This window comes from Anomalospiza imberbis, chromosome 9, assembly GCF_031753505.1.
Source record: "Anomalospiza imberbis isolate Cuckoo-Finch-1a 21T00152 chromosome 9, ASM3175350v1, whole genome shotgun sequence".
NCBI lineage: Eukaryota > Metazoa > Chordata > Aves > Passeriformes > Viduidae > Anomalospiza > Anomalospiza imberbis.
Window position 1 is genome coordinate 11,903,511 of NC_089689.1, and position 22,264 is coordinate 11,925,774.

Here is a 22,264-nt window from a genome sequence, read left to right on the forward strand (position 1 = left end):
CTTGCATGGGTGAATCCTTTTATTCCTGAAATTCTAAATAGTACTTAATTTTATACACTGGAGTATTCTTCCCCACCTTGTGTTATGTGTGTGCATGTTCATAGGGTAGTTCCTTAAGCCTGTTCTCAGGCAAGCATCTCATTTAAAATTATGGATCATTTTTGTAGGCTAAAGATTACAAGAACTGGCCTTACATATGGTATGAAATTCTGGCTTCAGTTTTATTTTTGTCATATCCCTGATATCCATATCAAGGGACTTAGGTATGACTGCCTTTTAGGTCCTTAGCTCTTAGGGTCACATGGGTTGGACATGTTTGCTGTTCTTTTTAAGATGTGTGTCTGTTACTGCATTTAGGGACCACAAGGCAAGCCTGGCCTTCCTGGTCTTCCCGGTTCTGATGGGCCTCCTGTAAGTAAAGAAATACTTAATCCTTTGAATGTTTAACTGCTTTTACTAAGTGATAAATACTTCTAGATACCTATGTTACAAAAACAAAATGGAGGGGGAAAGCAATGGTAGTCCTAGCTGGCAACAGCATTATACAATCCATCTAAATCCCCTATATCATTTGAGCTGTTAAAACTAAGAGAATTACATTTTTGAAGCAGCATCTAAAAACATCTGTGGGCTATTAAAATGTGGTCCCAGATGTTGAAATGTCTCTGCAACATCTTCAGGGATGCGTAAATAACCTACTAACACACAAAGAGCCAAATTCTGTCCCACTGTATCCTACCATGTCAGTCTGGCAGAGCAAATCACCTGTAAAAATGTTCACCACTTATTCTCTGAGGAAACATAGAACAGACTACATCTTTCTCAGTTTCCTGACTTAAGGTGCATATTATGTGTTTAAGGTGCTTCTTGCATTGTCTAGACTGGGACATATCTAAGCCAAACATTGTGATTGCCAAGAAATTTAACTTCACTGTAAGGCTGCAATCTCTCATGTGAACAGAGCAGCTAGCTTAGGCATTCAGCTTAAATGGAATCATTGGCCATAATGGCATGCCCATACACTTGTTTTCTTGCAGCAAAACCATACTTTTTTATACCATTAAGAGCCTTTAGACAATGTTATTTCTGAGATCTTTTCTATCCTCCCCATGCAGTTGTCCCTTACAATTTTTCTTTTAGGTGAAATCTGCATTTCTTAAATCTGACTTTTAGCAAGGTTTAACAAGGTCACTGCAAATATATTGCAAATACAGAACTGTTCCCAGGGTTCCCACAGTCTAGCCTTTTACCTGCCAAAGTACCAATTTAGTGGAGAAAGTTAAGTGTGCAATGATTGTCCAGCTGAGTGTATCTTGAATCATTCTCTAAACATTTGAATGTTTCCCCTTATCCCTTCCTGTGTGCTGCAACCAATGTTAATTTCCAAACACAAGCATTATTTGTCATCTGCACCTTGTTAAACCTTCAAAGCAGGGAGGATATGCTGTTAGAGATAATCAGGTGTCAGCACAGGTCTGTACCTGACACAGACCCCTGCTGTGGTGGGCTGATCCCAGTCAGCAGCCAAATACCCACCTGCTCACTGGCCCACTCCTCCCACAGCAGGGGAGGGCACCGAATCGCATGGGGAAAAGCAAGAAAGCTCCTGGGCTGAGGTAACAACAGCTTAATAAGTGGAACAAAGCTGTGCACACAAGCAAAGCAAAATAAGGGATTCATTCACTGCTGCCAGTCTGCAGGCAGATGGCCAGCCACTTGCTGGGAAGTTGGCTATGAATGTCCTCCTTCCTCCTCCTTTCCCAGAGCTTTTATTACTGAGTATGACATCATATGGTATGGAATATTCCCCCGGTCAATGTGGAACCGTGTCCCAGCTGTGTCCCCTCACAGCTCCATGCCCTCCCACAGCCTAGTCACAATTATCTTTTAATCTTCAGTGTCATTAAATTGCCTTTAAATTTTGTAATTTAAGTGCAAATTTTGTAAGAAAGGAAAACAGTGGATTGGCTAATGTTTTGAGTGCTGTAGTATTAACCTCAGTGATATAAATTAAAGTCTAAAATGTAAATTTATTTTGTTTAAAAAACAAGTCAGAGTTTAGAACAAAGACATAGAATGTTGAAACTAGATCAGCCTTCTTTTGAACCTTTGATAAATTCTGTAATTAAAAAATATTTTTAGGAATGTCTTTATGCTACAAAATAAATTCCCCTTGTTTCAAAATCAAAGGTGAGAGTCTCTTACATTAAGAGCCTCTTACTGCTGAAATATTGCTTAAACTAAGGGACTGGTCAGCATATTCCTGAAAATATTGACATGAATGTAATTAATTTCTAGTTTCTCCTTTGTTATGTAAATCATCTTGGTATTGAAAGTAAAACATTTCCTCAAAATTTTGTGTGTCTATTCTAATACAAAAGAAATGTGATTAATGACCTGAAATTCAAAAGTTTAAATAACTATGTTTTTATAATAAAATGTCACTCCTTAAAAATTACTGGTTTTCAAATCAGATACATTTCTCTTAAAACAGGGTCACCCTGGCAAAGAGGGTCAGTCAGGAGATAAAGGTGCATTGGTGAGTTTTAAAACTTTTCCATTTATTTAAATAGATTTCAAGAAAACTTTTGGCAGTTTTTCATCTTTATGACACATTTGTCACATTTGTTGCTTACAAGAGCTATTTAAGAAAACAATAGACACCTATGACACATTTAAAACACCTTTTCACAGACAAACATATATATTAAAAATATTAGAGATTATAAATAATATAAATATTATTCTTTTAAAGTAAAACTCCTCATGGAGTTTGTGGAGTGACAATGAAAAGTTGCACACATTTCATACAAGCAACTTGAAGATATTTTGACTTTTCAATTCTGTTGTATGGAGTACTCACAAACGTTCTTCAGAACTTGCTTTTTATGAAGGTATAAAACTACATGCAGAGACCATGCATTTTTTAGGTCATCTTCAACTTGGTGTCAGTGTAAAGTATTTTTTTCAATCTTATGAAGCCCTGAAAGGGTCTTGGACCTCCATACAGTTTTCTACTTACTCAGTATTGACCCTTATTTATCCAGAATAGCACCCTTTATAGCACCTGAATTCAGTTTCAGTTTTCAGGGGCAATACTAAAAGGTTGTATCCTGGATGACAGGATGAGTGAATTAATAGGACATTTCAGAAAGTACAGCACCACTGACATCAGCATATTGTATTTGTCAGAAGTGTTGTTATCTGTAAAACACATGTATCCTGATTTCTTAAGACAAATCTTACAGACAGCATTTATGTTTTGAAAGTCCAAGCATGTTGCTATCTGCCAGTTCTTATGTCTTTTGAATTTACTGATCCATTTCAGCCAAATTTGATAGAAAGTTCAGTTTCTCAGAGATGTTAACAGTCCAAAGGTTTTGTGAAAAGACACATTGGAGAGAGGATAAAGACTCTTTCATTGTCCCCATTAGTAAAAGATTTTGTTATCTGTCCTTCTCAGACTTGGGAGAATCAGCAGAGCAGCTCAGAGGTATCATGTTTCCAGGCTTCCTGGCTTCCACCCTTCACAGAACTCAGTTTCTGTAGGCCCTGCCATCAGACTGCATAGATCCAAGCTGAACATCATTAAAACACTCAGTAAAATGTAACTAAAATAATCTAGGCACCAGTCAGTATTAGTAGCACCATGAGCCTTTTTGCTTCCAGGCTTGGGATGTCATTTTTGTTCTTTTTTTTTTCAGACCATGATTTTTTGTAATCCCATTATTTTGGTCTCTATTTTTGACTTGTGTCATCATCATAATTAGTCTACAAATTATCTCCAGTAAAATACCACTGGTTTCTTAATGGCATATATTTTTTGTTTCTGATTGTTTGTTCCTTTTTACAATTACCATTGTTTCAGATAATTTATATTATGGATAGATGTTTCCCAAATATACAAGTTAAATCCAAGTTCACAATTAGTTCACAATTCTATTAATAATTTATAGTGACATTGAATGGTGCTTTTTAAGCCTTAACTTTTCTTAGTGGCAGGCAGCCCAGTATTATTTTGCTGTCTCATACATTATACTGAAAGAATAAGGATTAGATTCGGAAGAGAACTGCTTGCTAACCAAAAACTGTACAAACAAATTTTCTTTGCTTCAATGTATTTTAGGGACCTCCAGGTCCTCAGGGTCCAATTGGATATCCAGGTCCTCGTGGTGTAAAGGTAAGATTTCATTATTGGATTCCTCTTCTCACATATTTTGAAAAATGCATGTGGGTAATTCTTTATATTCTTCCTTTAGGGCGCTGATGGTGTACGTGGACTCAAGGGATCCAAAGGTGAAAAGGTACATCTGACTGCAATTAATTCTTTTCCCTTTTTATGCTGCAGCCTCTTCTGTCTCCTTCATTGCAGTGCACTTTATGTCACAGCAGTGAGTTTATTTTTGCCTTTTCCTAAAGGCATACCAAGCCCAGTGCCTAAATCAGTGACCTTCATGGTTATTTACACCGGTACTAAGTGAATATAAAACCTTCAGTTATTAGAATGGTTTTCAATCCTCTTTACACCAGTTTAAGTAACTTCTCTCTAAAGTGGCCTTGAGTAGAGAATTAGACATCCCCTCCCTTATTAGTAGATACGGTTGTGGATATTGAGAGGCTTGTGCATTAGAGAGATTTGCAGTGACAATACTGTTTTTATGTGTTTTGATAGAGCCATAAAATAGATCTGTATTTTTTATGTACATTGGGCAATGGCTTTTTAGGCTCAAGGTATTTTGTCCCAGATCTTTGGCTTTGCTGAAGTGATGGACAGCCCCAGTCGTATCTATGTATATGAATGTGAAGAAAGCTCTTCTTTCCCCTGATAACATTAATTCTGTGTGTAGAGCTCTTCCTGGAGCAAACACCAACCACTGTGGTCTGGGCTGACTCCTGATGGTCTGCGGTGCTGAAACTGCGGCCACTGTTGGTTTAAAGTCACACTTCCTTCAGCACTCAAAATGAGGCACACAACAGACTGCATCAGTCATACCTCTTGAACACACAGGCAAATCCACTCTTGTGGCTCTTCTGGCTAATCTATATCTATATATAGACAGATATGTGGTCTAGAGATATTTATAGATATTTCTAAAGCAGAAGACTGTCTTGCCAAAAAGCCTGGATTAAGAACTTGGCTCAGATTCCAAGAGCTGCTGTGCATTTTCAAGCCTTCCTAAACCACAGTTTGTCAAGGCTGCATGCTCATTTTAGAGTTGCTCATTAAATCTAAGCTGAAAAAGAGTGTGTTTTAAAACCCATGGAGACTGGACAGTTCAAAACGCCAGATTTTTCTTGTGCCTTATTGGATTATTAATATCCTGCTTGGACAAAATACAGGACTTATATATAAATACATTTCATAGATGTGTGTATATATATCTGTGTATATCAACGAATACTGATTAGCACAATGTCTACAATACTTCTGTGTTCTTAAAACTGATTTCACAGTTGCAGTAAGACAGTGAATTTTACTGAATACCTCCAAAGATCACACTAAGCTATTTTATTGCTTGTTCTCTTAGTGTTTTGGGGGTGTGCTCACGGGCCTTTTTTTACTGAAATTATTCAGCTGCCATTGCATGGGGGAGAGCAGTGCAAGAGAACAAAATAAATAACTTTATCATTCAGGGAAGCCCCCATAGATCTGGAATGGTCCAGGGATATCAGAGGAGGCTTATCTCTGTACTAACCAGCAAATGTGACTGGAACTCTAGGTTTTTTATTTTTTGTTACCAGCAGAGGAGTAAATAGAGCATTCAGCTCTCTCCTCCTGCATGGAATAAAATCAACCTCTTGTAGATCTCAATAGCTGGAACCTCACTGTGAAAGCTGAAGAAGAGTTTCAGTTCATTTGGCAGCCATTTGGTCAGTAGCTGGCACATGGTCAGTCCTTGCTAAGGGTTCTCATGTAATTATTACTGGCCATATTATTGGCCATAACCGAGCAACTTTTACAACTGAAGCTTTTTTGATGTATTCTTTACACTGCCTTTTTCATTTCTTTCTAAATATTAAGAAAAGACACCTTTAAATTTAAATTTATGCAATATAAGATGACCACATAAAACTTTGTTTCATCATAGAGAAAGCATGGGAAAACTGCTTTTAGACTGGTTTTTATTTTTTTTTCCAATGAATTATAATGTCACTGCTTTTTGGGTTTTTTTTGCATTAACACATTTTATTTAAAAACTGTATTTTCTTGTTAGATTTGTTTTGGGGGTTTTTTTGGGGTTTATTTTTTGGCTTCATTTTGTTGTTATTGTTGTTGGTTAATTGTTTGCTTTTTTGTAGGTTTCTTGGGTTTTTTTGGGGGGAGGGAGTTTGTTTTGGTTTGGTTTGGTTTTTTATTTTTGATGCCTCCTTGCCTATTTTGAGTTGTTTACCACTACCAGATCTACTTTGATCACCCTTTCTAGGGTTATTGTTGCATACTCTATGACTACTTCAAAATTCAAAATGGCTTTAGCCTTGCAGTCCATCTCACTTGGTGATCAGGGAGAAGATAAATATTTTGTGGGCTTAGGAATCCAAAAAGCATAATCCTCGTGTTCTTTCTGAATATGAGGATTAAATAAAAAGCTTTTTTGTTTCTTTTTGTTTTGTTTTTTCTTTAGTAATGTCACATGAGCACATTGTCACTCTCTCCTGGTTTTATGTACAGTCCAAATATTACTCAGATTTGAAGTCAGCAGTATTACTCTGGCATATAAAAAACTAATAGCATCATAGCAAAATATTTTACTATGTTATTATTTATCACAAAGACTTTTGCTGCCATGTTACAACTAAGCATCAGATGAAAATGGAGTCTCTGTTGCCTGGATTTTGGAAGAGTAGTTCTGTGATGAGTCACACAGAATGACTAGCTTGGTTGACCTTCAAGATCATCGAGTCCAACCCATGCCCTAACACCTCAACTAAACCATGGCACTAAGTGCAACATCCAATCTTTTTTTAAACACATCCAGGGATGGTGACTCCAGCACCCTCCTAGGTTTATCATCCTTTTGTAAAAACCTTTTTCCAGCCTATATTTCCCTCGGCACAGCCTTAGACAGTGTCCTCTGGTTCTGTCAGTTGCTGCCTGGTGCAAGAGACCAACCCCAACTTGACTACAACCTCCTTTCAGGGAGTTGTAGACAGTGATAAAGTCACCCCTGAGTCTCCTTTTCACCAGGCTAAACACCCCCAGCTCCCTCAGCTGTTCCTCACAGGACTTGTGTTCCAAGCCGCTCACCAGCCTCGTTGCCTCCTCTGGACACACTCAAGCTTCTCAACGTCCTTCCCAAACTGAGGGGCCAGAACTGGACACAGCACTCAAGGTGTGACCTCACCAGTGCCGAGGACAGGGGAAGGATGACCTCCTTGCTCCTGCTGGCCACACTATTCCTGATACAGGCCAAGATGCCCTTGGCCTTCTTGGCTGCCAGAAAGTGTTCAGGCCACAATGCTGGCTCATGTTCAGCTGGCTGTCAACCAGTGCCCCCAGGTCCCTTTCTGCCTGGGCACCGTCCAGCCACACTGTCCCCAGCCTAGAGCATTCCAGGGGGTTATTGTGGCCAAAATGCAGGACTTGGCACCTGGACTTATTAAACTTCAGAAAGAGAGAACCAAAAGCTGATCAATTTATGGTGGAGCAAGACATCAACAACTCTGCTGAACACATCCGGAGATTTCTGCTTGTGTCTGAACTCATACACGTGCAAATGAAATTTGTCTGAGTACTGTACATGTACTTCAACATGGAGACCAATTAAATTGCTTGGAGTTGATTCTGTGCCAGAATTTGCTAGGCAGTAAATAAATAATTTTTATTAGAAATAGCGATAATGTGCACCTGTTTTGCCACTCTATTTGGATTCAGTCTCAGTTCTTATTTTGTTTCTACTTTCTTTCAGTCACTTCAGCCAATGAGAGTAGGCTGGGCTGAGCATTGCTGGATATCAAACTGCTGTATAGAGATCACTACTTCTTTTAAGTTATAAGCATTATTATGTTTGGGTTTTGTGTCAGTTTATTAAGATGTTACAAGCAGTCAACTTTTTGATTCCTTTCATGATTCTATTAAGGCACTAGATTAAAAAACTACTTAAAAGGGAAATTCTGCTATCAAAAGAAAAATGCAGATTTATTTGTCATCAATTTTTTTATTTAATTGAATGGATGACTATTAAAAAGAATTATAATCGAAAACAGGAGTTAAGAAAGGACTTTGCAAGACAATTAATATTAAAACAGAATGACATTGTTTCTACCTTTAAATAGATTTTTAAACAACTGGTATTAAGAATTTTCAAACTAAAAATTCATTTTATGTATTGGTTTTAAAATACATAAAATTTATTTTATGTATTATGCACTGGTGTATTTTGTATAAAGCAGTAGTAGCCAGATTAGATTTTCTTGTGTCTGAAGTTCCCACTTTATCTACACAGGTTATTTTAATCTGTTGTGAATTAATTTTCTTGCCTTTTTTGCAGGGAAAAAACATTCCTCTATATTACTAAGTCTTTACATGTGTTTCTGCCTTTTTTAGGGTGAAGATGGTTTTCCAGGATTTAAAGGTGACATGGGTCTTAAAGGTGACCGGGTAAGCATTTGTTCATAGCCCATATATTCTTAGAAGTTTAAATTTTATTGTTTTGAAAGGATCACTGAAGTGAATAAATATACTTAAATCAAACATAAAATAAAAGCTAGTTTTTAAAAATATTTCTATTCCTTGTGCATGTACAAATTCGATCCAGAGATATGGTTCTTCTGAATCAAAAATGGCACAATCATAAAAAGGAAGAGAACGTCAGTCTTGAATATCCTTTTCACTGAGCTTCTTCCTATGGAATTGTCTTTCCCAGATTCCAAGATCTCTAGTATTTGCCTGAGGAAAGGTTTTCTATGTAGGATAAAGATATTTCCATTCCAGCCCAGTAATTTGCACATCTCTGCCAAAATGTTGTTTATTTAGCCCAATGAGCAATTACTTCCTTTTATAGGAAGTGTTGTGGAGGTTGTAAAAAAGCTTTTCATAAGAGGCTCCTGGCCTATATCTGTAGTCTATATACATATAAGTACTTGAATAAGGACAATTTTCTTCCTAGGGACTGCCAGGGTGCCTTCTCAAAAATTTAAGAAAGGAAAAATAAGAATACAGTTTCAAAAGGCAGCTGTCTTCAAGCAAGACAACTAGGCTCTAACACTCTGAAAGTGATACTCACTGTCTAATTTTTATATATTTGCATTTTTGTCATGAACATAAGTAGTGATATTTTCCTAGTAAGAAACTGGACAGTGTTTACAGCAACCTGATCTATTTGGAGATGTCCCTGTGCACTGCAGGAAGCCTGGATGACATTTAAAGGTTCCTTCCAACCCAACCTATTGTATGATTCTATTCTCTCTTTAGATTTACTGCAAATTTATTTTCAAGTAATTGTAGGGAATCTTTCCAGTATATGCGTGAATATTGTTCCATATTTATAAGGTGATGTGTTTTAGGGAGAAATTGGTCAGCCAGGTCCACGAGGAGAAGATGGCCCAGAAGGTCCAAAAGGTCGAGCGGGTCCATCTGGGGACCCAGGTGCTGCTGGTCCAGCTGGGGAAAAGGTCAGTAGCCAGAAATCAACATAAACATGCCATTGCCTCATAACATAGATGGAAACCATAATCTCCATCACTGAAAAACAAGCCTTTAGGTCTGCAAAATCTTTTTGTGACACTACTGCAGCAGACCACTGGAGTTCCCATCTGATCAAGGACTGAGAATCCTTATCTTGTAAGTATTCAGAGGCATTGTAGTACTCCACCAGTACATGAGGCAACTCCATTCTTTTCCCTAATTATATACAGTGCATGCCAGCTCTGGAAAATACAATGCAAATAAAATAGCTGGGCACAAAAGAGGATAAAGGTGATGCTGAAGAGTGAATTCATGTTGAGTCATATTACAACAAATGGTGACTTGGAAATTTTTTAAAATGGAAAACATTTCCTGAATACATATCCAAAATAAGGTTGGCAAAAGGCAAAGGGGGTGATAAGAGGGAGTACTGATAAAAGGATGGTGAAAAAAGAGAAATCAAGCGCAAGGTACAAATCTCTGTAGAATCCTGGCTTCAACAATAACCATTTAAGTCTGATATAAAGGATGGAAAGGAGGCTGAGAAATGTGTGTGTGGGTATTGTCAGAAAGGAAAGATAATTTCAGCAGTGGTAATATAAATAACAGAAGTTTTATAATATAAAATAACATAAAATTATGGTTCAAAAATGTATATGCTACATACATATAAGTGCAAACATATATCACTTAAATGAGAAGATACTGATGAAAATATTTCCCTTTAATTTTTTTTTGGTGAACTATAGCTTCAATTCTAGTTCTCTCTTGAAAAAAATTAGGATGGAGGGTGCATAAACCAAATCAAAACAAAACTAACCTTTTTTTAAATAGTTGGTAGATTTTAAATTCAAATTTGAGTTATTTTTAGTTCTTCTTATTCAAATTACTTGCTATGAATATAGGTTATCAACCATTTATTCTTCACTGTGACATATTTGGGACTCTCACAGTATACAAGTCAAGAACATGAAACCGTAAATATCAGAAAACATTTGAAAAATATGTTGGTGTTGATAACCCTATTAGCTGGCCTTGGAATTTTAGACCCATGGTTTTCCCTTTTCTACAAACATTTACAGCTTTTCTTGCCCACTGGAAGGCACACATCTTCTGTGGATATTCTATGGCTACTTGGCCAGAATGGAATGGGGTCAGAGAGGAATTATTTGGTGCTGGTCGTGTAATATTTATTTTAGTGCAAAAACTGGAATAGTCGTTGTGAACTTTTAGGTCTTCCCACAACATTTGGAAAGCCTGTAAGAGCGGATATAAATGTCTTGTTCCCTTGTCATTCATATCCTGTATTTAATGCAAAGGTACTGTTATTGTAAGGAAAGTAATGAAATTACTGCAGTAGTTCTTATTCTCTGTGTTCTGATTCTATGATAGGAAAATTCTAGTTCCCAAGTAGGTATAAAGCTGGATTTTCTTGGTCAATGAAATCTCAAGTAGGGTGCCAAAAAATTAGGAACATATCAGAAATGAGCTCATAATAAAAAAAATCTGTATTCATACTCACAACCTAGGTATCTGGGCTTGCTGACTCAAAAAATCAGGGGCAGAACTTTCACTGAATCTGGCAAGAGTTTGATGTGCTGTCATGCTTGCAAAACATTTATATCATTGCAATGCATGCAGCTTGTTTCAGGGTGGCAAATAACAGGCAGCATTATAAGTAGTTTCTTAAATGTAAAAATTATTCTCAATAATGTCTCAGCAGACACATGTGCTTACATTAATATGATAATATTCAACATATTTATTTATATGCTGTATTTTTTACCAATAGACATTTCTGGGAAAATTTGCTTCCCCATGCAAGTCTCTCCTTCTTATTTTATGTTATCTGTGGTTACTGCAGAGTGACATATGATACTTTACCATCATCTTTTCCATTGAGATCTTCTCCAGAACTTGATATTCTAGAACACAGAGAAATTCTGCCACATAGTTCCCATCTTTCAAAGTCTGAAACTACTTTGCCTTGCCTTTGAAAGTGGCAAACCGTCACTCATCCTCTAGAGGTCTAAAGAGACCAACTCAATGGAGTAGGGTACTGTATTTCATTTCTGGGAATGGTTGATGTCAGTGCTGATCAGTCTTTTCTGAACACAGCAAGCTGGTAATGGTTGTTGACAAATCCATTGTCAGCAAATAATCAGTGGAATATAATTTATCATAGTCTCATTTTAGAAGTAGTCAAGAAAAGAATTGATTCTTCAAATGCCTATTCATGAAAGTCAGCCATCACATAGTATAAATTAAAAATAATATCTTCTCACTTAAACCTATTAACACCCTGATTTTTTAGAGAATAATTGTTTAATGATCGCAACAACAATGAACTGCTCAGCACTTCATGGAAGAAAAAAACCTTCAAGGTATTAGTTTCTTTGGATTCATTAATTGGAGTAGGATTTTCGTTTAAGTTTGTGGCACTAAGTCCACTGGTGATTAATTATAAAAATGATAAATTTATTTCATTTTATATTATATTCCATGGAGTATCATCCATGTTGTGGAAAAATTATTTTGTATAAAAGCTTGCTGAACCACAAAGGAGGATGCAGTAAAATTTAACACTCCCTTCTTGTTGCAGGGCAAGCTTGGCGTACCAGGACTGCCAGGATATCCAGGAAGACAAGGTCCAAAGGTGAGCTGTAAATGAGCTGTATATTGAGTGTTTTGACACTGGTCACAATAGCACTTATTTAATTTCTGTGTTTGGGGAAGCAGGGTGTGGATATCAAAGAAAGGGCCATTTTCCTCATTTTCTTTTTTGACAATCATACTCTGAAGTAAAATCTTCGACAGTGTGACCCCTAGGTCAGGCTCTTTATGGAGCACTACCTCTTAACTCTTCTTAATATAGTACCCTTTAGCATCTTCTCCTGAGTTGTATTGTGCCACCATCAGACTGGCATGCACTAAACAATTGCAAAAGGAAGGAATTGCTGACATTCTTGAAAGAGACTAGGCACTATATTGACTAAATGGATGCTGTAGTGATGGGAAATTTCAGTGTGGTGCAGGGATTCCATTTGTGTAATTATTGCTTCTTCCATGGAATAAACCATATTTCTTTAGAACGTATAGTTTACAAGTTTTCCTCATGTTTTCCTTTAGTTTCTTTGAAGACAAACATGACAAAATACAATCCTTGGTTAATTTAAGTGCTTATATTTCTCTTTCAGCTACTTTACATATATGGATTGCAATAGAAAACCACATGGGGGCTTCTGGTTTAAAACATTTTTATGAAGCAAATTTGTATCAAGTTCATCCTAACCCATCTTTAGGAAAATGAGCGTGTTAAATTAATTGCAGGATCTCTTTTCTGAGATGAGAAAGAAAAAAGATGGAATAAAAGCATAGTTCCACAGACATTTCACTGTGTAGAGGAGACCATTAGGGAGACACTGTAGCTCTAGCCCTTCTCAAAGAATTCCCATCTAGGTAAATATCACAAGTAAAAGAATCCCTTACCACTCCTATACATCTGAAAAATCAACCTGCAGTAAAATCCTCAGTTCTGCTCTACTTTGGATTTATTTTTATTTCCAAATTTGAAATTATGGGGGGTTTTGGATTAAGTACAACTTCCTGACTGGTAAAGTGTTTTTCTGACTCTGCCCTATACTTCAACCCTTTTTAGTCAAGTGAATGGACTGTCTGAAGAATGCTTATTCACTGAACACTGCATTAGTGAAAAATATTTATCTATGGAAAGTACTCATGAAAACTATTCACCTTGGAAGACACAGGGGTTTTGGCTTCAGTTTCTTAAATCAAAATGTCTGAGATTTTAGTCTCATTGTTCTCCTTTGGAATTGTCCTTTGAAAAATCTAAGACAAGAGTTTTACATTATTCAGTTCTAAGAACAAAAATGATGTAACATTTCAAATAAAATTTGATTGATTCTTTTTTTCAACAAGGACTTGATCAAGAACTTCCTTGCATTAAATTTTTATCACATTAAAACTGAAAATAGTTGTCAAGCTGCATTCACTGTTGCTCTTCCAACTTTTCGCTTAAATTTCCAAGAAAGACTAAAGACAGCTACAATAGATAATTCACTAGAGACTTTGGAAACTGAGTCACAGGCCAGTTCAAATTAACATGAGGGAGTCAGAAAAAAACAGCAGAAAAATATGTTAGCTATGTAAAGCAAATAGGAAATCTTGTCCTAGTATTGTCAAGAAAGTTGACATCCCTCTTTTTGTTGATACTTATTTGCTTTTCATTAAGTTTTTTTCTAAGAATTGTTTTTAGAGTACTGCCTTTATCTGATAATTTTTATTTTTCTCTAATCCAGTCCCTCTTGATTAGCACAGTTGCAAAAACTACTGTACGTGTAAGATATTTACAACCAAGTCATGACTACTAGTGCCCCATCTTTTGGTCTGGATTTTTACAGCCTTTTAATTTTAAAGAACATGCTTGGGCTTCACAGACTAGAATTTTTAGTTTTATTCTTATTTAAAGTTATTACTAGTGAAGAATTAAGAAGTAAGAAAGGAAATTAAAGAAAAAGGAATATAAAAGGAAAGGGAAGGAAGAAAAATATTACTTTTCTGCCACCAGTCAATATCAGTAAGGGTTTCATTGGAATCTGTGTTAATGAAGTTGTACTGCCCCTAATACTTTTATGGATAATTGGAATGGTTATGTAAAACAAGATTCATTAGAGGAAATACAGAAGTAAGAACAAGGGAAAAAAAAGAAAACAGTTCATTCCAAAGGGCACCAAGAAATTATATGTTAGGTTTTTGTTATATGCATTTTATTTGCCACTAGATGCTAACAGCAAGCTGCACAGACATAAGAGGCATCGTGACAGGAGGGACTCTGCCTAGTAAATTTTAGAGGCCAACCAAATCAAGCACTCCCTAGATTTTCATCCCCAGACAGTTAAAAGTATATTTTATCATGATTATCATCTCTTTGATCCCAAGTTCCTTATGAAAAATTAACACCTTGGTAGGTAAAAAGTGTGCTGTCCCACTGAACCTCTCTGCCAGAATCAAAGAAGAAAATAGTACTGTTCCCATTGGACTGGGCAGTTAGCAGAAGGAAAGGGGAGGAAAAATGGAGGAGGAATAGAGCTGGGAGCAGTTTCATGTCAGATCATCTCATAAATTCTGCCTATGTATGAGTTGCATGGATCGATTAAAAGAAGCTGTCCATTGGTTGTTTTACAGTGAGTAAAGAACTTGAAGTAGTTAATTTACAGCTCAGTAAAGTGAATAGAGGATGTGGCAAATCCTTACCATTTTTGGGAATTATTTTTTAAAATAATTATCTTACTGTGAGGCAACAAGGCCTTGTTTGTTTTTCTTCATTACGATACAGCTATTTCTAGTGGGCTGTTACTAATTATTGCTTTCCTACTTTAAAAAAAGGTGCAGATTTAATGAATATTTTATGGTCTAATAAGATGACAAATAATGTCCATTCTATACAATTTTTTTTAATGCTTTCTGGCTTGAGGCATTATGGTAAGTTTATTTACAGCTTTCATAATTTTATTTACAGCTGTCACAGTTGCAAGTGTGACATGTACAATGTACATGAATTTGGAGTTGTGCTTTATGTGTCTGTTAAATGGTGGCTCTACCACTGTTTCGCTCTTGATATCCTCTGACATTTGCATTGATTTCTTACATAGGGCTCAACTGGTTTCCCAGGATTTCCAGGTGCCAATGGAGAGAAAGGTGCAAGGGTATGATAATTCTTTCTTGCATAACACTTTTAAAATTCAGAGCTGGGGGAAAAGACTGAAACCTAAGGATACAAGTTACTATCTAAATAATGATAAAAACAGGCTTTTCACATTCAAGATAGACCTCTAAGAAAAATAGGACATACTGAGGCATTATTTGCAATTCTTTAAGGTATTAATCTAAATATACAAGAACTTGCACACTTTCTTGCTGCACATACTGCCTTAATTATATAATGTGAAAAAGAGAATAAAAATCACCTTTGCTGAAGGGCTTGGGTTTTTTTTTTTGGTTGGTTTTTTTTTGTTTTTTTTTTTTTTGGTTTTTTTTTTTGGACAGTATAGCTGAGTGAGTTGGCAAGATCTATTTTCCTGTATCCCATGAATTATCCTGCTACGATGCAATTTACCCTCAAGGAAATTCAACTTGTATTTCATAAATATTCTGACTTGCCACAAGGGGGTTTTGTTAGGCTTAGCTTCAAAAAGGCAAAATATACCAGGCAAGATGAAGAATGTGCACTATTATATATATTTAAAAAAATGTAAAATTACATCTTCTGCTGCCTTGTTTGCTTGAAGCAGGTGAGGGGAAATGTGTTATGCATGTTCCTCAAACTATAACAATTAAAAATAGAAAGAAGGTCACTGTGCTGTTGTCTCTAAAATTCATTTGAATATAGCAGGGAATGTTAGAAAGATGGTGAAATTAAGAGATGAGTCAGAATTCATAGCTGATCGCAACATCAAGTCAAACAGGTAATTTATATTATTATTCCTGAAGCAGAAATTCATTATTTTAAGATTAAATATGTGAAATCCAGTAGCATTTGCATTACTTATGCAAATGTATGGTTTAAATTGTTCTTGGATTATTTTAGCTAAGAAGAAGATGCATTGTTCTGTACAGGCAGAAGCAACAAAGCAATGCTCATTTCATGTTGTGAATAAATGAGACAACTGCTAATAAAGGCAGCAGATTGAAAAAAAAAAGCAAAATAATAGAATCAACCAGGAGGTTGATTATGAAAAAATTATTATAATTATATATTATATTATATTATATTATATTATATTATATTATATTATATTTATTATATTATGGAAATCTTACTATATTGATCTGTTTTCAGGCCTTCATGAAGCTTTAAGTTCAGCTAGGGTATTAACCACGTAATTAATACCATCAAACTGCTGGTACACTGAAATATTATGCTGCTCATCAATGAGCCCATAACTGCAGGTTTTGTAATGAGAATCAGATATTATTGTTAATCTTGCCTAAAGGGTCATCATGGTGTTTTATGCTACCATGAATACAAGTACTAGGAAAACAGTCCCTGCCCTTGAGAAGATTACAGGATGAGTAGCATTTCAAAAACAACACATAAATTTTATTCTGATAAGTGAAATTAAACCAACAGTTAAAAGAAAAAGGGTGGGGGAAATCCTACCAAGAAAACAGGTGAATGCATTTAATTGAATTCTGATAAAAGGAAGCTTTGTGCTAAAACATCTCTGATGATTTTTTTGTTGCTGGTTTGTTTACCTCAGAGATTCAAAAGTACCAGCCATCAGATTCCTTTCTCTACCCGAAAAATACTTCCTTGAATTTTAAGGCTCTTTGCATTACACACACAGCAATTCCAGTGCAGAGCCTAAAGAAAAAATCACGTTCAGCATGATAAGGAGATGTATTAAAGCAAAAAATTAAGGACTGGTACTCTGGCAAGTTCTGAATCTCTGTTAAGTGTGCATAATTTTGGTAGGTATTACAGTGCCCATTTCTGTTATAAACGAAGAGAGGCTTGCCCTTTCTTTTCTCTATTAACCTGTGGAGCTGTCCACAGGAACCTGGGAACTTTGTTTTTAAGGCTGTTCACAATGCCAAGTCCTTTAGACGACTATAGAGGGACTCTGCTTGTTGTGTGCCACCTTCAATACTGTTTTAATGTGATTTAAAATATTCTATGTGCCTCTGACAGAATCTGACTCTCAGGCAAATGTAGTGCATTTAGCCACAAGTCTCAGTGAACTCAGAAAGATAACCAATTTTATCAAGGACCACGATTCTGTAAATTGAAATGCAAAGTACATTGTTAAAGGTAAAATAACATTTAAACTTAAGGGAGTTGCTCTCTGCCTCCACTTCAGTAAAAAAAACTTTATCTCACAAATAGAGTGCCTGCTAAGATGATTTCTGTGAACTTTTCTTTCCAGGGCTTGCATGGCAAACCAGGCCCCAGAGGACAGCGAGGACCAACAGTAAGTTCTTTTGATTTGCAATTTAGAAGCTTCCCTGTGTAAATTGCATCCACTATATAGTGATATTAGATTATAATATCCAATATTTATCAACAAGTGCATCTGTGTTCAATTGCCAGGGTCCAAGAGGCTCAAGAGGTCCCAGAGGTCCCACTGGTAAACCAGGTCCAAAGGTAATTGTCAAGCACACTGTATAGGTTGGCTGTGGGCTGTTTCTTTTAAATAAATGTAAAGCCTTGAACATACTGTCTTTCCTTTCCAGGGCACTTCAGGCAATGATGGTCCTCCTGGCCCACCAGGCGAAAGGGTTTGTGAAAGCCATCTTTGTACATGTTTTTCTCACTATATTGGAGTGTGATTTGTTTTATTTTCAGTTCTCCTTCTCATATCTCTGTGCTACTTTGAACAGGGTAACCAGAACTAACAAAACCTCTATTTCATTGATGCTATTCACAAAGTTATGAATGGGGTGGCTGAAGTTTGCTGAAAGCTTCTTCCAGCTGTATCTCAGTTTTGTATACATAGGACACAGAGAGTACATACACACTTTGTGTTACATCCATGCACTTTGTATACATTCCTGTGAATTACAGGTGTACTCACAGCTTAGGGCTCTTCAGAATTCCTCACTTACTGCAGCTTACTGCCTATTCATTGGATTAGCAAACAATCAAACCACATCCAGAAGATCCTTTTTTGAAGCAGCTGAGTTTTTTTTGTTCTGATCAGCTAAGAATTCCCTTCAACCTATTTTCTGTGTGCTTCGGAAATCCTATTGTTCTCTCTAAAACAACATTTTCTGCTTGCTGTTATCTTAACAATCAATACCCAAATCCACTATGCAGCTCATTGTACAGCACTGTAAAGAAAAAAGAGTATTAATAAATCATTTTTGTAATGGCAGCATTTGAAAACCAAGTCAGTTTAAGTGGATGAGCTTTCTGCCAAAGCATTTTTGCAAAGCTTAAACTTTTCTTTTGTAGTCATATTTAATTAAACTGCTAACCTTTTTCATACAGGAAGCCTAAAGCTCTTCTCCCAGTATCCACAGCAAGGTCCCAGTGTTCTGTAGGAATGTTATTCTTCAGGAAGGAGCTCCTTGTGCATTTTCCCCAGCTCCATAATATCACTTTTTTTGGCATTAGCTAGGGTGTGGGATGGAGAGAACAAGGCATGGACCGAGAGAGGAAACGTAGGTTGCTTTACACTGAGGAGGATCAGAGGCAGCCTACCAGAAGGGGAATAGCAGATCCTTGTGGAAGAGCAGTTTTCTGACAGCTCCAAGAGTTTGCAAGGGAGAGAAGTTGTGGGGGTACTAAAACAATGAGCAGATCAATGCAAGATGAAGGCATCCCTGGAGAGAAACTGATAAAAGCAAAGAGATGAGGAATGATATAGCACCATGTTTCTCATCACTTGTGTAATATAAGTGTGAGGTATCTATTTGCTTCCCAAGAGGGGTGTAAGCCAAAAAATAAAACTGTCATCTCTACTCCTCTGAGACTATTTCAGCTACCAGACATGAAAATAATAAATAATCTATCCTGTGTAGCTACTGTTAAAATGAAATTTAATAACAAGAATGAAAATGTAATTTTGATAGCATGCTGTTAGTATTCTAGTGCTTTTTCTCACATAATCCATCAGTCCACTGACTTGAAACCTGCAAGCCATCTTGTGAATGAAAAGAAAAATGTAAAGTTTTTTCCTTAGAAAGCCTCAAAGCTTGGAAACAGGGGAAAATTTTGAGAAAGAAGGTGCATTTAAATGTAAAACTTCAAGTTGTGTTCCTATAACCCAGTTTCTGAGACTGACCAGTTTCATTCAGGTATTTTGTAGCTGAGTCAATTTCATTAGATTTCCTCTATAAAGCTCCACATTTTTTTTAAGCTTTATGTTATACCCAGAAACAAATGAGAAAAGTTAATTTGCTCACAGACATAGAATATTGAAAAATTACTCAAACTCCCCTGTGGAGCATATTTGTGTGTTATGAAGGGTTCAGAAACAGACTTATACATCTTTTTGGAAAAAAAAAATGCACGGGCAGTAAGATCACAAAGATTTCTCCCTTCGCCTAGCACTTCTTAATTGATTCAGACTTAGCATTTCAGTATAATAGAAGTCTGCCCTGGAATAAAATTCGTTTAAGATCAAATTCTCCCAGGCTGGGCCAAAGGGATCCTCTCCCCAGCTACATTTGTGCACTGCTTTGCCCACTACAGGAGGCAGCTGTGCTCTGCAAGCCTGGGCTCTAAGGAATGAGGCTTATGGAACTCCCAGGAGTAAAAGGGTAGAATAATTTGGGAGATGTGGCCTCCTCCTTCAAGTTTTCTGCATCAAACCAACATTTCTAACATATTTGGACAGCTGATGTCATGGCAAACCCACATATCACACACCCAATAGAATAGGATAAAGTCTTGCACATATAGCATGGGTACCTAACTCAGCTGTGGAAAAGGAGTCAGACTCTTAAGATTTCACTTAGTACACTAAAAACTAAAGAGCAAAAAGGATTTTCATAAGCTGACATAGTACCTTTCAGCATGACAACAGTAAATTTTAAAAGCTGGCCTCTGGTTTTCTTGATAACAACTTCAAAAAGAGTCATGTAAGCTACTACTTAGTGTAAATATCTATGATATAGGTATTTCCATGTGAACATATATGCATGTACACGTGCTTACAATGCACTAAGACAGTTGATCATCTTTAGCTAAATTTGTAAAACCATGCTGCATGAAAATTTTCTTTCTCCACATATCTGTATATATACAAAACTATAAAAATAAAACATTCATATATCATGAGATTTTTCATAATCGCAAACATGCTGTATTTAATCCCAGCTAACTCTGAAAATTTTATTCTTTTTGGAATTTTGTTCTGTTGTACTGTTTTGGAATATTATCAGGGTTTAGGAATTGCCAAATATGAATATTTGACTGAAAGTTAAAAAGATGACCAAACTATTAACTAAAGCCCCTGTTTTATGCAACATGGAAGAACAGTGCTTTTAATTCACAGTTAGTTCCTACTTTATTATGCACAGTTTTAGGGGTAAGATGCAAGCACAGTTGAGGTAAGTAGTTTTCCTCCCTTTTTTACTGGATTCATACACAAGCACTATTGCTTTTAGGAAATCCCTCCAGTGTCTGTGCATGTGAATTGTGACTAACAATATTTATGACAGTGTGGCTGAGGCTTTATGCCTAAATCCAGACATTACCTGCAGGGTTCCTGTATTCTATAATTGAAACAAACTTTTCAATCCAGCTTGAGTAAAACTTCACTTGTTTGGTTGCCTTTAATTCAGGGACCGCAAGGGCCTCAGGGACCGGTTGGATTCCCCGGACCGAAGGGACCTCCAGTAAGTATCTCTTTTATTAAGTATGTGCAACAACAGGAATTGTAGTTTTTGTAGAGTGCCTCTCAAGTGAATAGCTGAAAATTTATGTAAGGGACAGTTTATGTATAGATTATAAATGTTCGTGTTGAGCCTTAAGGGTTTGGGCTCACGTGTTTAACATAGTCATTGGTGCAGCTCTTAAAGCATTGAGAGTATGGCACCAAACTGTAAGTCTGGCATGTCCTGCCAGTGACCACATGACACCCTGAGTTCAGGCAAAATGCTACTTTGCCGCTGTATATTTTCTTTGAATGATTGATTCACTGAGTAAAAATGAAGAGGAAGGAGACATTCATTAGTAGCAGGAACATAAAGAAGTAATATCACATTTGAGCTGCCCCCTGAACCAGTCCTGGTGCTTTTCTGGTGTGCCTCTGCTCATGTGCAATATAAAAGCAACAAAGCACCTGTGATGTTTTTTTTTTTCTCCCATGCATTTGTTACTTTTATTTCCAATTCCAAAACCTGAAATTTCATCAAGTACTTCAGTTATGCTTAGATTTGTGTTGAGTCATTAACCAAAGAAAAATGGAGGTATAAGGACTTTTCATGATTTCTGAATTTACAGAAATCTATTTTGAACACGTTTGCATTTGGCAGCAGTCATTCTCCAAGCAATTGTTAAGACACTACAGGAAGGACATAAGGAAAAAATATTATTAAAGTTCTAGTTAGCTAATATAGGAGCAGTTAAAAGTTACCAAAGACTAGTCTAGAAATAAACAGAAGGCAGAGATTCTGACAACTAATTGCACACTTTTTTTGAGGATGGCTAAGAAATTGATTTATGTATTTTATAATTTCAGGGTCCACCTGGAAAAGATGGCTTGCCTGGGCACCCAGGACAGCGGGGTGAGACTGTAAGTAAATGTACTCTGCTGTGTTAGTGTTGTTCTAAAGGTCATGGTTATGTAATCAAAACCAAAGAAATAGAGACAAGAGGGCAAAGGGAAAGACACTGGCACTAAGAGGTTACATAACTGTTCTTTTCTTATAGATGGGGCATGAGAAAGCTTTATTTTGCTCCCATGATACAAGTGTGAGGTTATTCTTTGCTATGTCCAGTTAGTAACATCAGAATGAGATTAAATATTTAATAGAAGTAAAAGAGATTAATACACAGATCTCTATTTAAATTAAGATTTTTCAGACAATCACTATACAGTAGTTTTCTCCCTGAATGCCATGTACCAAAAATAGTAGCATAAAAAAAAGTCTTATGGATGATAAACAGCT

General features: G+C 36.4%; 1 protein-coding gene and 1 long non-coding RNA gene across 9 annotated transcripts in view; one reads left to right on the plus strand and one right to left on the minus strand.

Annotated features, from left to right (window-relative positions):
- COL11A1 (collagen type XI alpha 1 chain) overlaps positions 1 to 22,264 on the plus strand; it is a 159,829-nt gene that overhangs the window by 94,487 nt on the left and 43,078 nt on the right. For all 8 annotated transcript variants that reach the window (XM_068199689.1, XM_068199686.1, XM_068199687.1 and 5 more), the window contains 13 exons: positions 358 to 411; positions 2,495 to 2,539; positions 4,127 to 4,180; positions 4,260 to 4,304; positions 8,546 to 8,599; positions 9,505 to 9,612; positions 12,228 to 12,281; positions 15,298 to 15,351; positions 17,572 to 17,616; positions 17,736 to 17,789; positions 17,879 to 17,923; positions 20,936 to 20,989; positions 21,835 to 21,888. In XM_068199689.1, coding sequence (XP_068055790.1) covers positions 358 to 411; positions 2,495 to 2,539; positions 4,127 to 4,180; positions 4,260 to 4,304; positions 8,546 to 8,599; positions 9,505 to 9,612; positions 12,228 to 12,281; positions 15,298 to 15,351; positions 17,572 to 17,616; positions 17,736 to 17,789; positions 17,879 to 17,923; positions 20,936 to 20,989; positions 21,835 to 21,888 — 720 coding nt within the window. The remainder of the gene's footprint in view (positions 1 to 357; positions 412 to 2,494; positions 2,540 to 4,126; positions 4,181 to 4,259; positions 4,305 to 8,545; positions 8,600 to 9,504; positions 9,613 to 12,227; positions 12,282 to 15,297; positions 15,352 to 17,571; positions 17,617 to 17,735; positions 17,790 to 17,878; positions 17,924 to 20,935; positions 20,990 to 21,834; positions 21,889 to 22,264) is intronic.
- On the minus strand, positions 402 to 1,510 carry LOC137479307 (uncharacterized). Its single transcript, XR_011002153.1, has 2 exons — positions 1,251 to 1,510; positions 402 to 765 (listed from the first exon to the last, which is right to left on the minus strand). It is a non-coding gene; the product is annotated as an uncharacterized lncRNA (long non-coding RNA).